Source organism: Coccidioides posadasii, chromosome 2 (genome assembly GCF_018416015.2).
Source record: "Coccidioides posadasii str. Silveira chromosome 2, complete sequence".
NCBI classification, from domain to species: Eukaryota; Fungi; Ascomycota; class Eurotiomycetes; order Onygenales; family Onygenaceae; genus Coccidioides; species Coccidioides posadasii.
The window spans coordinates 5093428-5105058 of record NC_089408.1 but is presented as its reverse complement, the minus strand read 5'-3'; the positions used below and the strand labels follow the sequence as shown (position 1 = coordinate 5105058).

The window sequence follows — 11631 nt, the reverse complement described above, 5'->3', positions numbered from 1 at the left end:
AACCGAATAGTTTGATTCAGAGTGCTGTCCTAGATTCTTCCCTACCAACGGGAAAACATCCCCAAAGTGGGGGTGGAATGCCTACAAAAAAAAAAAAAAAAAACCACACCTAAGATTTTCAGATCTAAATGCCAAAAAATGCCCTGAGCCTTAGCCCCCTAAAATTACATTGCTAAAGTCCCTACAGAACCCACGCCAATCTAGAACATGTGGTGGCGTAGGTACACGATTTAATCTAGATAATGACCTCTGCTTCGCCGAAGGGAACAACGAGACATCACAAGGGATTTGCTTCCCTGAGTGAAATTGAAAAAATTGAAAAGCAACCAGTTGCTGGCAGTCTAGCATGTGGTAGCCAGCTTTTTTACTCGTGGTGTATTAAGTCCTGAGGCTTTTCCAGGAGCGTTATCTCCCACAATCACCCATGGGCTCATGTGGCAAGCTTGGGTGTCTAGTTCCCAGGTCCAGGCAAGACAGAAACTAGAATCGGCGTGACATGCTTCGCCACAATGGCCGGCAGTCGGGACGTTAATTGATTTTGTCGATTCATCCAGACTACCAACGTGGTCCCAATTTTGTCGAATTGATTGTTTTGTAAAAGTGTCAGGGAGTAGTGCCTGGTAAATAGACAATAAGTCGATCCATCGCACAGGCTTTACAGCATGTCTGAACATTCTGCCGGTCTGTAGCATGGCTAAAGGAGATAACCCATGGAAAGCCATAATGGCTATGCAAAATCGATCCGATCGGAGCTTCGCGCTCCTAGGCGGTTCCCCATTAAAGAACCGGGAGTATCCTTCCTCTAGGTATATCCCAAGTTTGATTAAGGTTGTTGCAAGAAGTTTATCACCCCAAGTTTCTGAAAGCGACTCTTCATGCGCCGCAGAAACTATTTCAGGATTCCCAAAAAGTCGGCGCATAGTCGCCTGGGATAAGATCACAGAGGATCCTCCGTGGGCGAAGCGGCCTCTATAATCTCCAACAGGATTTCCAAGATAGTAGCAAAGATTTGAGTCGAAATGGCCTAAAAAGCCTTCCAGTGAAGGGGCCACGATGTATGTGTCGTCATCCGCCAAAATGTACAATTTTTTTAAGTGGCATGCGTTTATAGGCCAGCTCAAGCCCAGAAATAAACTGGAATGGAGTTAGCATGCGGGAAATAGCAACATGAGGTACTCGAATGGATCAACGAGTTGGTGTTCAGCCCTGTAAAAGATCACTACCTTCATAGCATCTAATTCCCATCCAAAGGATTTGGATAGCTCAAGTGCAAGGTTCGTGTCACCAGTGGCAATGGCAGCTGTTAGGTTTGAATATTTGAGCAATCGTGGATGCGATAAGCCTGGGGGTAGGGATCCATTCTCCAGCATCAGCGCCAACATGTCGTGGACGTTAAGTTGACGGCCGCTGTAATTATAGTGCTGTCCTGGCTGCGTTGCAAAGTCGCCGACAACAAGGATGTCGACAAAACTCCTTTCTTGGTGCCATTCAAGCCATGCGGAAATTCGATCTTTTGTTCCAAATCCAGACTTGAGAATTATGCCAGCATCCTTTGAGATTGTCACTGGAAAAGCGGGTGGTTTGACGAACAACCGCTGGCTTGTGAAGGGAGAACCAAGAGCATTAAGATTGAAGCGGAGGGCAAGGCGGATAGAGCTATCATATGGCAGAGCAGTCCATAATAAGAAGAGGCTTGCGGGGAGGGTGAGCACCAGGAAACGCCAACGGAGCCGCCCCCCACAGAATTCGCATTTCCCAGTGAACGGAGCGGGGGTCAGAGGCAGATGAAGGTGAACTATGTGGATCGACGCAACGGTTCGAAGGCGGGCAAAATTTCGGTTTTTTTTTGCGAACCAAGTCTCCAGGTTGATGTTAGCAGCTCCGTCGTTCGAGAAGCCGAGGCGAACGCACTTTGCGACGGTCACATGAATGCCAATTGATGGGGACCCCGGATGGTGAAAGGACTGTCCTGTTCGCTGAGAAGGCTATTACTTACTGTATATGCTATGGGAGACATGTTTCTGAGCTGAAGGACAACGCCAATCAAAGAAGATATATGGAGAAATAAGTTACCCAGCACTCTTCAAACTGGATGGAATGGTCCCTGGATGCGCTGCGGGCGGCCCCAACCTTATTTTACTTCAGTGAAACCTTGGAAACCCCTTTTCTACACGTGATGGCCGGTCGGTCCATGAAGTCCATGTTTCTGTTCAGCAAGCTCACGACATCATTTGGGGACTGATTTTCTTTTTTTGTGCACCTCTTTTGTGTTTAAAACATTTTTGGGCACTGCTGATATATATTTAGTCCCTGGGAGCTGGATTCCTGGTGCCCTCCAGCAGGACCATGCTATTCACGCATTTCGTAAAGACCAGGTTAAGACTAGATTGAACTTCATGTCGCCCAATCTTTCTAGCTGGAGATTTCCTCTAGGTTTACCTTATCTATCTTCGAACATATTATTTTGCACTGGGCGGGATACTTGTCAGTTTCTGCTCTAGGTGAGCCTTGTGCCTCCCACCGCAAGGTTCTCGTCATTATGTGTTATCACCAGCAGGTCGTTCGAGGCAGGGATCAGTCTAGAACGGCCATGATAACTGATCCCAGTGGCTCAATGATGCTTCTTGGTGTGATATGATGGAGATTGTTGGAATTAATATTCTTTTTACAAACCTGACCCTCGCCCTGAGGCAGTGCATAAATCGTCTTTTTGCCTCGATGAAAATATTTGTATCGGCCCGAGGATCAACCATGTACAACTTTACAGCAACAATCATCGCTCTCTCGACTACAGCCGGGAAATACCCTTTAGCACAGTCATCCTATTCGCATTCTTGAATCTTCGTTGGCGACGCCAAACGACCAAGAGACCCGCGGTCCTTAAACGATCATGGCGGCGTCCCTACGACAAGCTTTGCCAAACAAAACTTACTAGACAAAGGAAAACAAGTTTATATCCAACTTTGGATGGATTGTGATGTTTATGGAGGAGTGCTAAAACTGGAGCTTCAGAAGGAAACATTTGTGTAATTGGTCAAAGGAGCAGCGTGGTCGACCATAATTTTTGTCCGGTATGATATCAATGGGTTGCGGAGACGAAGAAACATGTTACAAGTTCCCGCCGGCCACGAGAAGCGCAACATTCCCACTTGTAAAGGAAACTAAACGATCTTTTTGGCGTAATGATCTGGGTCTTCCTATGTACGTCTTATTATGGTCATTAAAGCCTACAGTCTTGGGGTCTAAAGCTGCTCATACACCGCATAGAATAATGACGTAAAATATCCACCGGCCGTCAATCTTGCCTTATCTATCTCGGATATGAAAAATAATTGCGTATATAATGGTCCTGGTAGTACCTACAGAGGGCGGAACGGCACTGCGATTGGAGGCCATTTTTTTGGTATCAAGAGATACAGCAACATTGTCGGTTATAGTATTGGCACTGCTTAGAACCCAGACCTGTTGATTTCCAGCTGCTTTACAGGTCCTTCCTTTCTTTTCTTTTATTCCTCCATTCCCTGAATGTGACTATTTTGAAATACACAAAGAAGCAGCAGCTATGCTTGTTTGGAATTTACTAGCATTTCTATGCCATCTTGAATACAGATTTTAAAGGAGGCATATCAAGGCGAGCTAGAATAAAAACCAGCATGTTTAGCAGCACGGATAGCATGTAACGGCCGTTAGGCAACTACAATCTACAAAGAAGTTATCAAAAGAACCCTTTACTATGTATATATCCTGAAGATCGTGCGTGGAATATCCCAGGGTTAGGCAATTTGCCAATCCCCTGTCAAATCAAACTTCAAAGGGGAATAAAGATGATACCAAGTGTTGATATCGACCCTTGTAAGAAGGCGGTCGAGACGCTCCGAGCGGTTTAAATGCGCGGGAAATATCGGGGTTTGCTGGATGATGTTGACTGTGGACAACAGGAGATGAGTCCAATAGACCAGGATATCGAAGCCAGCATTTATTATTAGGCTCTGCTTATTCATCCCCATCGGAATTATTAACTACCCAACTGGCAGTGTATGGATGATAAATGAATTCGAGAAGACAAGATCTTCTGCTAACTATGAAGTGATATAATGCTTTTGTACCCAAGAACGCCCAAAATTTCCCCAGGTCCCGCCACCATGCAATTGTCATTATTGTAAAATCACCAAAGAAGCGAAGAGAGCTGATAGAAACACAGGTAGGTCGAAGTCCTGGCCTCAAGTCTTGAGGGGATCCAATAAGCGTTGTCATAGTTGGTTTGAACTGGCGAGAAAGAGGAACTAGGGGAAGTATTAAAAAGCACAAAAAAAAAAAAAAAAAAAAAAAAAAAAAAAAAAAAAAAAACGGGAGAAAGAAAGAAAGAAAAAGAAAAAGAAAAAGAAAAAGAAAAAAAAAGACTGTTCATGACAGGTGAAAGGTAGGGCAAGTCTATTATTTAGAATGGCCGGCGAAAAAACCAAACGTTCTTTTTGATGTACGGAGTATCTAGTCGTAGAACGGTTCACGAACCAATCAAAATAGACATGGAATGAATGATGCACGGGTCCAGAGAGATGTATCGGCGACAACTCCTCGCCGTTGGCTATGAGGAGAGGAGGGTGTAAACTGGTGCGTGAAGCTTCGCGCGTCCCTTGAGGAAGTCGATTTCGAGCATGAAGACAAAGCCCAGCAAATTGCCTCCAAGTTTTTGCACGAGATTTCCAGCAGCACTTGCAGAGCCACCTGGATATTGTTCAAAAAGGGGCATATTAGCAATGTAGTTCTCATTATAATAATGGGTCATGAAAAGCGTGTGGGTTCAAAGAGAGGAGAAGCATAAATAGTTAAACACACCTGTTGCGATAATATCATCGACAACAATAACTTTCTGGCCAGGTTTGATTGCACCTGCTTGCATTTCGAAGTGATCCGATCCATATTCCTTCTCGTAGACCTGGGTCTCCACAGGACCGGGCAGTTTACCCTTCTTCCTCACAGGAACAAAGGAAGCTCCCAATCGAAGCGCCAGAGATGGTCCAAACAAGAACCCACGAGCGTCCAGACCGACGATCACATCGGGTTTCTGGTCTCCATATGTTTCGAGCACATGAAGCTCAAGACTTCGAATAAGGTCCTCATGGAGTGAGGGGTCGGCGAAGATCGGGAGTATGTCCAGGAAGATAATGCCAGGCGAGGGGAAGTCCGGGAACTGGCGCAAGGCATTTTGCAGTCTTATCTTAAGACTGGCGAGTTCGGAGGAACTGGCGGAAGTGGTGGAGGGGTGTCCGGGCACTTTGGAGGAGACATCGGATTGCTCACGATTCGTCTGCGTGGTGGCAGAGTTGTTACTCATTCTGGGGATGAGGATAAGGAGGCTTAGGGAAAGAAGGGAAAAGAAAGAGAAGAAGAGAAGAAAAGGCGAAAGAAAAAGGTCTGAGAGAAGAGGACGAGGGGCCGGGGGAAGAGAGGGGAAATATGAATGCTTGCCTTGGGATAAGATTAAAAAAAAGAGAGCGAAAAATTAAAAACGTTTCCTCCCTTCCCATCCATGTAACTTCACTCCTCCCATCCCACCCTGCAGAGCCCTAAAAGGCGATACGTACCACGACAAGGTTCCGTGCCGATGTATCTACCTAGTTGTCTGTTTTCAGGGCGTGATTGACTCAGTGCATTCCCTGGATTTGCAGCCAGCATGTCCACAGCTTGAACACAAAGGTTCAGCGATATTGTTTCACTGAGACGGGAATCATGGTCGCCCAGATGACGACAAATCATCGAACACCCAAGAGACACGCAACTCCAGGTCTGTGGCTGGATCTCGTCCCCGCTACTTAATTCCACACCACCTTGACGTGCTCCGATGGTTGGCTGCTAAGTTTATCCCTGGGAAAAGCGGTGCAGGGAGGTAGGTTCCCTTCTGGCCGTCCGTTCTCCTGTTCCAGGCATCGGTTGCATCTGAGCTATCACAACCATAAGAGCAAGTCGACAAGAAGACTGTCCCGCATTGTATCCTCCCGGTCCTTGTCGCCTGCCTGCAGACAGGAGATCAATTCCGGACGTGTTCTGGACTTGTCCTTCGGGAGTCAACCAGAATTAACTACATACATAATTTATCGAACCTTAGCTCTCCACCCCTCGTTCCTCTTCTGCAAACACGGAACTCGGAACTGCCTTTTCTCTCTCCCAAAAGGTCGGTGAGGAAATTTACCGCACATGTCAGAGGCCGCTCCCCGCTTGTCGGCTGGCAAAAAGGGCTTGTACTGAAGCCAGGCCACAGGAGTTCAATGCAATTAATCGCCTCGTCACAAGAGAGGATCCGTACTTTACACTTCATGCAAAGCCCCAAAACAAAGACAAGAACCTTGGGAGACCAATTATTGTTGGGACGTCTCTCGCCAACGTACAGTGTACTCTGTACCATCTCATCCCAAATCCCTGCAGAGAAGTCGGGTCAAATGGAAGGATTAATTCTCTGCGCATTCGAAAATGATTCTATGGGGCCGCGGCCTATCCGATACAATCCCTGTTAATCCCCGTCGCTTACCTTTACCGTGACTCACTCGGCTGTAACTCATACTCTGGTCGCCAAAGTGACCATTTAAATGTGTTGGATATTTCCCCGGAGGCGCCTTGCCAAAAACGAAAACCTGCTAAAAGCCAGGTGGGATTTGTTACAATGGACGTTGTCAATGGCGTAATGCCACAGCAGATATTCTCACTGTTTCGGCAGGTTTGACACAGAATACACCTATAGCCGCTGCTTCCCGTCAGGTACGACAAATGAGGTACCTATACATACATACAAATGTACACCTGTCGTTTTACATCGCTCAACGTGGCCGAGGCCCCTGCATCAAGTTTCGAAAATGAAGCTGGACTCTCGCGATATTCTCCCTGCACACTTCCACCTGGTTGATGGTGAATCGGTCCAAGTCTATTCTTTGCGTCTTATTTCACTTCATGTTGTTCGCTTTGGGCCTCCCAACACGTCAATTAACCCCCAGGTATTTGCAGTCCCAAGCGTCAGAGCCTGGTCATTATCGCTTTCACCCAATACCTCATTTGGTTGTTAGCTCGAGGACAACTGCGCGGCTTGTCGCTCTCAGACATGAAAATCTGGATGAGTTGGAGTCCTTCACCCTGATGCCTTTCTGTTAGAATGGGACGAAATCTGTTGTACAACAATGGCTCGGTTTGGCATCAGTCCGAATTTCAATATACTGCCCCGGATTCCCCATATCTTCAAATAATTGCCGTGCGGCAATGCTGGACTGAGACAAATGGCAAATAGGGCTCAATAAGCGACTCTCCTGTTAACCAGCGAGTTAGGTGTAACCATGGCTGCTGAAACCAAAAGGAGCTCTGTGCTTTCTCGGCGCCCAGTGTTTTCTGTTCGTGTCAAGCAAACAAGCAGAGCCTTACATGAACAAGTCGAGAATTCCGTCCTCCTTTCTGGTCTCCAATGTGCTGCAAGTGCGCCTGAGAACTGACTGCTGGCACGGTTACAGCCCGAAAAAACCCTTTCATCATTTTCACAACAATGGTGATGGCTTGTTCTATGGGATTCCAAGCTCCTCTAGAGCCGCCTGAAATTGTCACCTAAATATTCCGCTAGTTCAAAATCTATGCGGTTACCCTTTGATATGTAGACAGGAACGTTTCTGATCAGCATCTACCTTTTTTCTTTTGGATAAACCAATAATGTCAGATGGAGTTATGCACCAAGCCACCTTTGAAAGTTAAATGGCCTCATAGCAGCTGTTCGTCTGCATCTTGACTTGTGTGATGTGTGTCTACATGTACACGCTTAGATTCACATTTCTTGCTCCTTTCATACACAGGCCTTTTGCGCCCTCATCTCTATTCTTACCGACATGCCATATCTTGGAATAACCTGAAATTCTTTCCCTTTATCACAGTCCAAATTCAGTGCTCCATTGTGGAGTTGCTTTATTACAAGCAGACCCGCGGGCATGTAATTCAATGCTCATCTTGGGCTTCGGAGGCAATCAGCTTGGATAGAGCACGGATCAGCTACTCTAGCGAATGCTAGCCCACTAACTATCTCATGCATGCTCTGCCACAAACAAGTCCTAGAAAAGAAGCTGGAAATGCACACAGGTTAATCTTGTGGCCAGAAACTGAAGTTAACTTTCAACTGAGTAACAATCATCTTCTAAATAGAATAAATCTGTGTACTTGCAGTAAATCCTGTTTTCATTCCTTTTCACTCAGAGACAGGCACTGCAAGTGTCCCACAATGTGAGAGTTGAAACCCTGTGTTTAAAAGTGTAGGAGATTTATCAGAGGCCCAACGCGCAGACAGTATGGGGACAAACAAGCATGGAATTGCAATGTTTGGCCGCATCCTAAGAGGATTGCCGCAAGATACAAGTACTCCTGACTGTAGTTAATGGAAAGGCCAACAGGATGTTAGAATATCATCAGGGTCCAGCTGAAATATTTAGCAGCAAAACTAAGCCTGGCTAGGCTGGAACTTCTGGGAATCGCGCAGGCTAGGATATAAATGTCCTCTAAATCTTCCAAATATTGAAAGAATAATCACAAAAAGCAGCTACAGAATGGAGCAGAGTGAGTACTTCATGGTGGACTGCATCCTCCAAAGCAAAAGATGGTCAACCACAGCCTCATGCAGACAGCTTATTATGGCCACAGCTTGTTGGAACACAGAGAGAGGGGAATGTCTGGTTGCCACGGCAAGCAGAATAAAGCACTGGGAAGATAGCAACATAGGTCTAATTTAGCATGTTCCAACCATTGTTACTTTGTTCATTCGCTGTCTGATGCTGGTCAACTTTGCATTGTTTTCACTTATCGCTGAATTTGATTTTTAGAAGCCTGAATCACGTGTGCTTGAAAGCCACAGTGCACGGACCATTCACTGGCCCATAAATACCTCTCAAAATGGAAGACAAAACATTTTTCCTCTTCATATTGTGGATGATAATTGTCATCCTTGTCGCGACTCGATCTCCCAGATCCGGGCTGTCAAAAATGTTTTCTTCCTTGGAAGTTCAGCCTGAGCAAGATTCAAAACAACTGCTCGCGCTTGCAGAGGGATTCAATGCTCTGCTTGAAGCTGCCAAACAACTGACCAGGCAGGAACAGCTTCTTCGCAGCAGACTAGAGTCTGCCCATGACGAGGTATGTAATGATAAATAACTTCTCCTTCTGCTCTTTAATGCTCTCTGGCTTGTATGATGAGAAAAATATTTCATTAGCTCTAGATCAGGAGCTGCTCTCGCAGCGGTGATAGACATGTATATTATCTGATTACTTATCTTTATTGATGATTCATCCTTCGTTACTTGTACTTATCGTTCGATCTTACGTACTGATTTGAGGTTACAACCATAGTACCTGAAGCTTTCAAGCCAGTTGGCTGAAGGGTCGACTGGTCAGCAGACAGAGGCATCGGCGGGTATTCCTCCGCAAGATATTACCAGTCATAGAAACGAAAAGGCGGCAGTTGACACGGGTGAATGGGTTCGCAATATTGAGCATGCCGGTTATGTCAATCAGTTCGGTGCTAAGGCGGTAATACAAGCTTCGGAAATCGCAGGGAGAGCGATAAAAGCACACAGCCATCGGGATGAACCTCAGAGGCCAAACGCATGTCCTTTTTCCAAGTCCGACGTGAGAATGTCCATGGAAAAGGACTTTACAACACCCGGGACAAAAGGTAATTTACGCTGCCCCTTCGCGAAACCCAGCGATGAGGCTTCGGCCAGTGGGCAGGTAGTAGTAAACGGGGAATCGGAACGGTGTGGAAATGACGATCTAGATCCCATCAAGGCCGAGCTTCATCCGGGTGTACCCCCTTGTGCGGCGAGTTCAACTCGCTCTGTAACAGCAAGGTGCCCGATTCGCTATCTGAACGCTCACTCGCCGGAAGAAATAGCAGAGTTCTTCCAGAAGCATAAACATGAAATCCCTCGCAGCCACTCTATATGCATCCAGCGGTACCAGAATGACCCACAGAATCTTCGGCGGCTGGATGGGAAGTACGGTGATATTGTGAGCATGGTCCAAGGGCTTGGAGCCTATCATCAGCCGTATTTACCTTCCTCACCACCTCCAGATATGGAACAAAACGGGGAGACGGACGCCACGGACAGGGTCGAAAAGTGGGCCGAAGACGTCAGTAGCAAGTCGCCGACTCCAGGCACTCCTCCTTTCAATGTCGTCGCTGACGACGGCGATTTCGAAGCTAGGGGGAACCATTTTGAGCGCTCTTTGAGGGATGTCCGGGTGGGAGAGTCTCCAGGTCGACCGTGGGGAATCCATGTCCCGATTTCCCAGGAGCCAGCGCAAAGCGATGTCGCTTCGCTTCCCGCACCAGTTCCTGCGAGTAGTTGGTCGAACGCAAAGAAATCCGCTGAGCGTCCACAGCCAACTCCTACCCCCTTGGTTGATACAATGGGTAGTCCCTCTAGAAACGGTCGCTGCCCGTTTAGTCATTCCGCAAAACAGGAAGCTACATCTAACCCTATGCAGCCCGGTCAGCCATTAAATGAGCCACGTCCTGACATCACCCAGGCTTCCGATGCAGCTGCGCCTCCTCCGAGGCCTCAATCTCCTCAACCTCGGATTATCTTCAACGGACCAGTCATTTTCGGGTATAGCGGAGAATCGGTTGCATTGTTCCTTGAGAAACTGGGCCAATTCGGAAAGCTTTAGTAGCATATTCTGGTATCTTCTTGACACATGGTCTCGGGCGGGCAACAGTATATTTCTCCCCTACTTGGCTTCTATGAAATGATCCTTCAATGGTGAAGAATGATTGCATTGTAAAGGCGCAAATTTGGGAAGATTATATGGTCCTGGATGTTCTCTAGCATCTTTGAGCCTTTTGATTATTGTCTGTTTTTACTATTCCAGCTTAGGTGGAATACAGTTCTGGAGCTATGTTATTCCCAGTCTAACTAGCTCTTTACAATGATAAGGGGGGTTTTAGACTCTTGTCAGTTCCTGTTTGTTTCTCTCATAGCGCATGTGCTTACATGCTGGTAACAACCCACAAACTTGCATAAAATCATGCATGCCAGTTCTTCATGATGGATGATTTGCAAGCCTAGAAGCGACAAGAAGCTTGATAATAGTCAATGAACCTTGTCATAAATGTTGCCAAGAGGGATGACATGGTCTCAATAGGCTCGGTGGGGGTTCCGCAGTCTCATCCAGCCTGCTGAAGGACAGGTATCTGAGGCATTGGAGCATATAATTGAATTGTTAAGCTTAGGGAAACGAACTGAATAACAGATAAAAAAAAAAAAAAAATCTAGACCGAGGATAATGTGCTGTTATGTGTTTTTGTCGGGGAAGGTAGGGCATCTCGTATTTTTATCCGGTTGGTTGAAAGGATGGAGTTCCAAAACATCGAACTGGAGTTTACTCGTCAACTACGGAGGAGTTAGTCCAGCCGATAGTTAACTAGGCTTTTCATGCTATTGCATTATTGCCTAAGATGCAGGCTTGTAGGGCCTCTTTCCCCTCATCCACATGAAAACATGGGATCGCTCATAATACACGCAAAGTATCTTGCTGTGCACTTTAAATATAAGTTGGCATCATTCGGAGTTACATTCAACCACATATATATTCGCCTCCATCTTTAGTTGAACCTGC

General features: G+C 46.4%; 3 protein-coding genes across 3 annotated transcripts; 1 reads left to right on the top strand and 2 right to left on the bottom strand.

Moving 5' to 3' along the window:
* Nucleotides 1-341: 341 nt before the first annotated feature.
* On the bottom strand, nucleotides 342-2017 carry D8B26_004104 (uncharacterized protein; the record flags this gene model as incomplete). The annotated part of the gene is made up of 3 exons (XM_003067883.2): nucleotides 342-1134; nucleotides 1177-1910; nucleotides 1997-2017. The coding sequence occupies 3 exons, from the start codon at nucleotides 2015-2017 to the stop codon at nucleotides 342-344; spliced, it is 1548 nt and encodes a 515-aa protein (XP_003067929.2).
* Nucleotides 2018-3985: 1968 nt separating this feature from the next.
* Nucleotides 3986-5626, bottom strand: APT1 (adenine phosphoribosyltransferase). The gene is made up of 2 exons (XM_003067884.2): nucleotides 4837-5626; nucleotides 3986-4725 (listed from the first exon to the last, which is right to left on the bottom strand). The coding sequence occupies exons 1-2, from the start codon at nucleotides 5333-5335 to the stop codon at nucleotides 4586-4588; spliced, it is 639 nt and encodes a 212-aa protein (XP_003067930.1). The 5' UTR covers nucleotides 5336-5626; the 3' UTR covers nucleotides 3986-4585.
* A 3281-nt stretch (nucleotides 5627-8907) lies between these two features.
* D8B26_004102 (uncharacterized protein) lies at nucleotides 8908-10683 on the top strand (the record flags this gene model as incomplete). Its single annotated transcript, XM_003067885.2, has 2 exons — nucleotides 8908-9147; nucleotides 9361-10683. The coding sequence occupies 2 exons, from the start codon at nucleotides 8908-8910 to the stop codon at nucleotides 10681-10683; spliced, it is 1563 nt and encodes a 520-aa protein (XP_003067931.1).
* Between the last annotated feature and the right edge of the window lie 948 nt (nucleotides 10684-11631).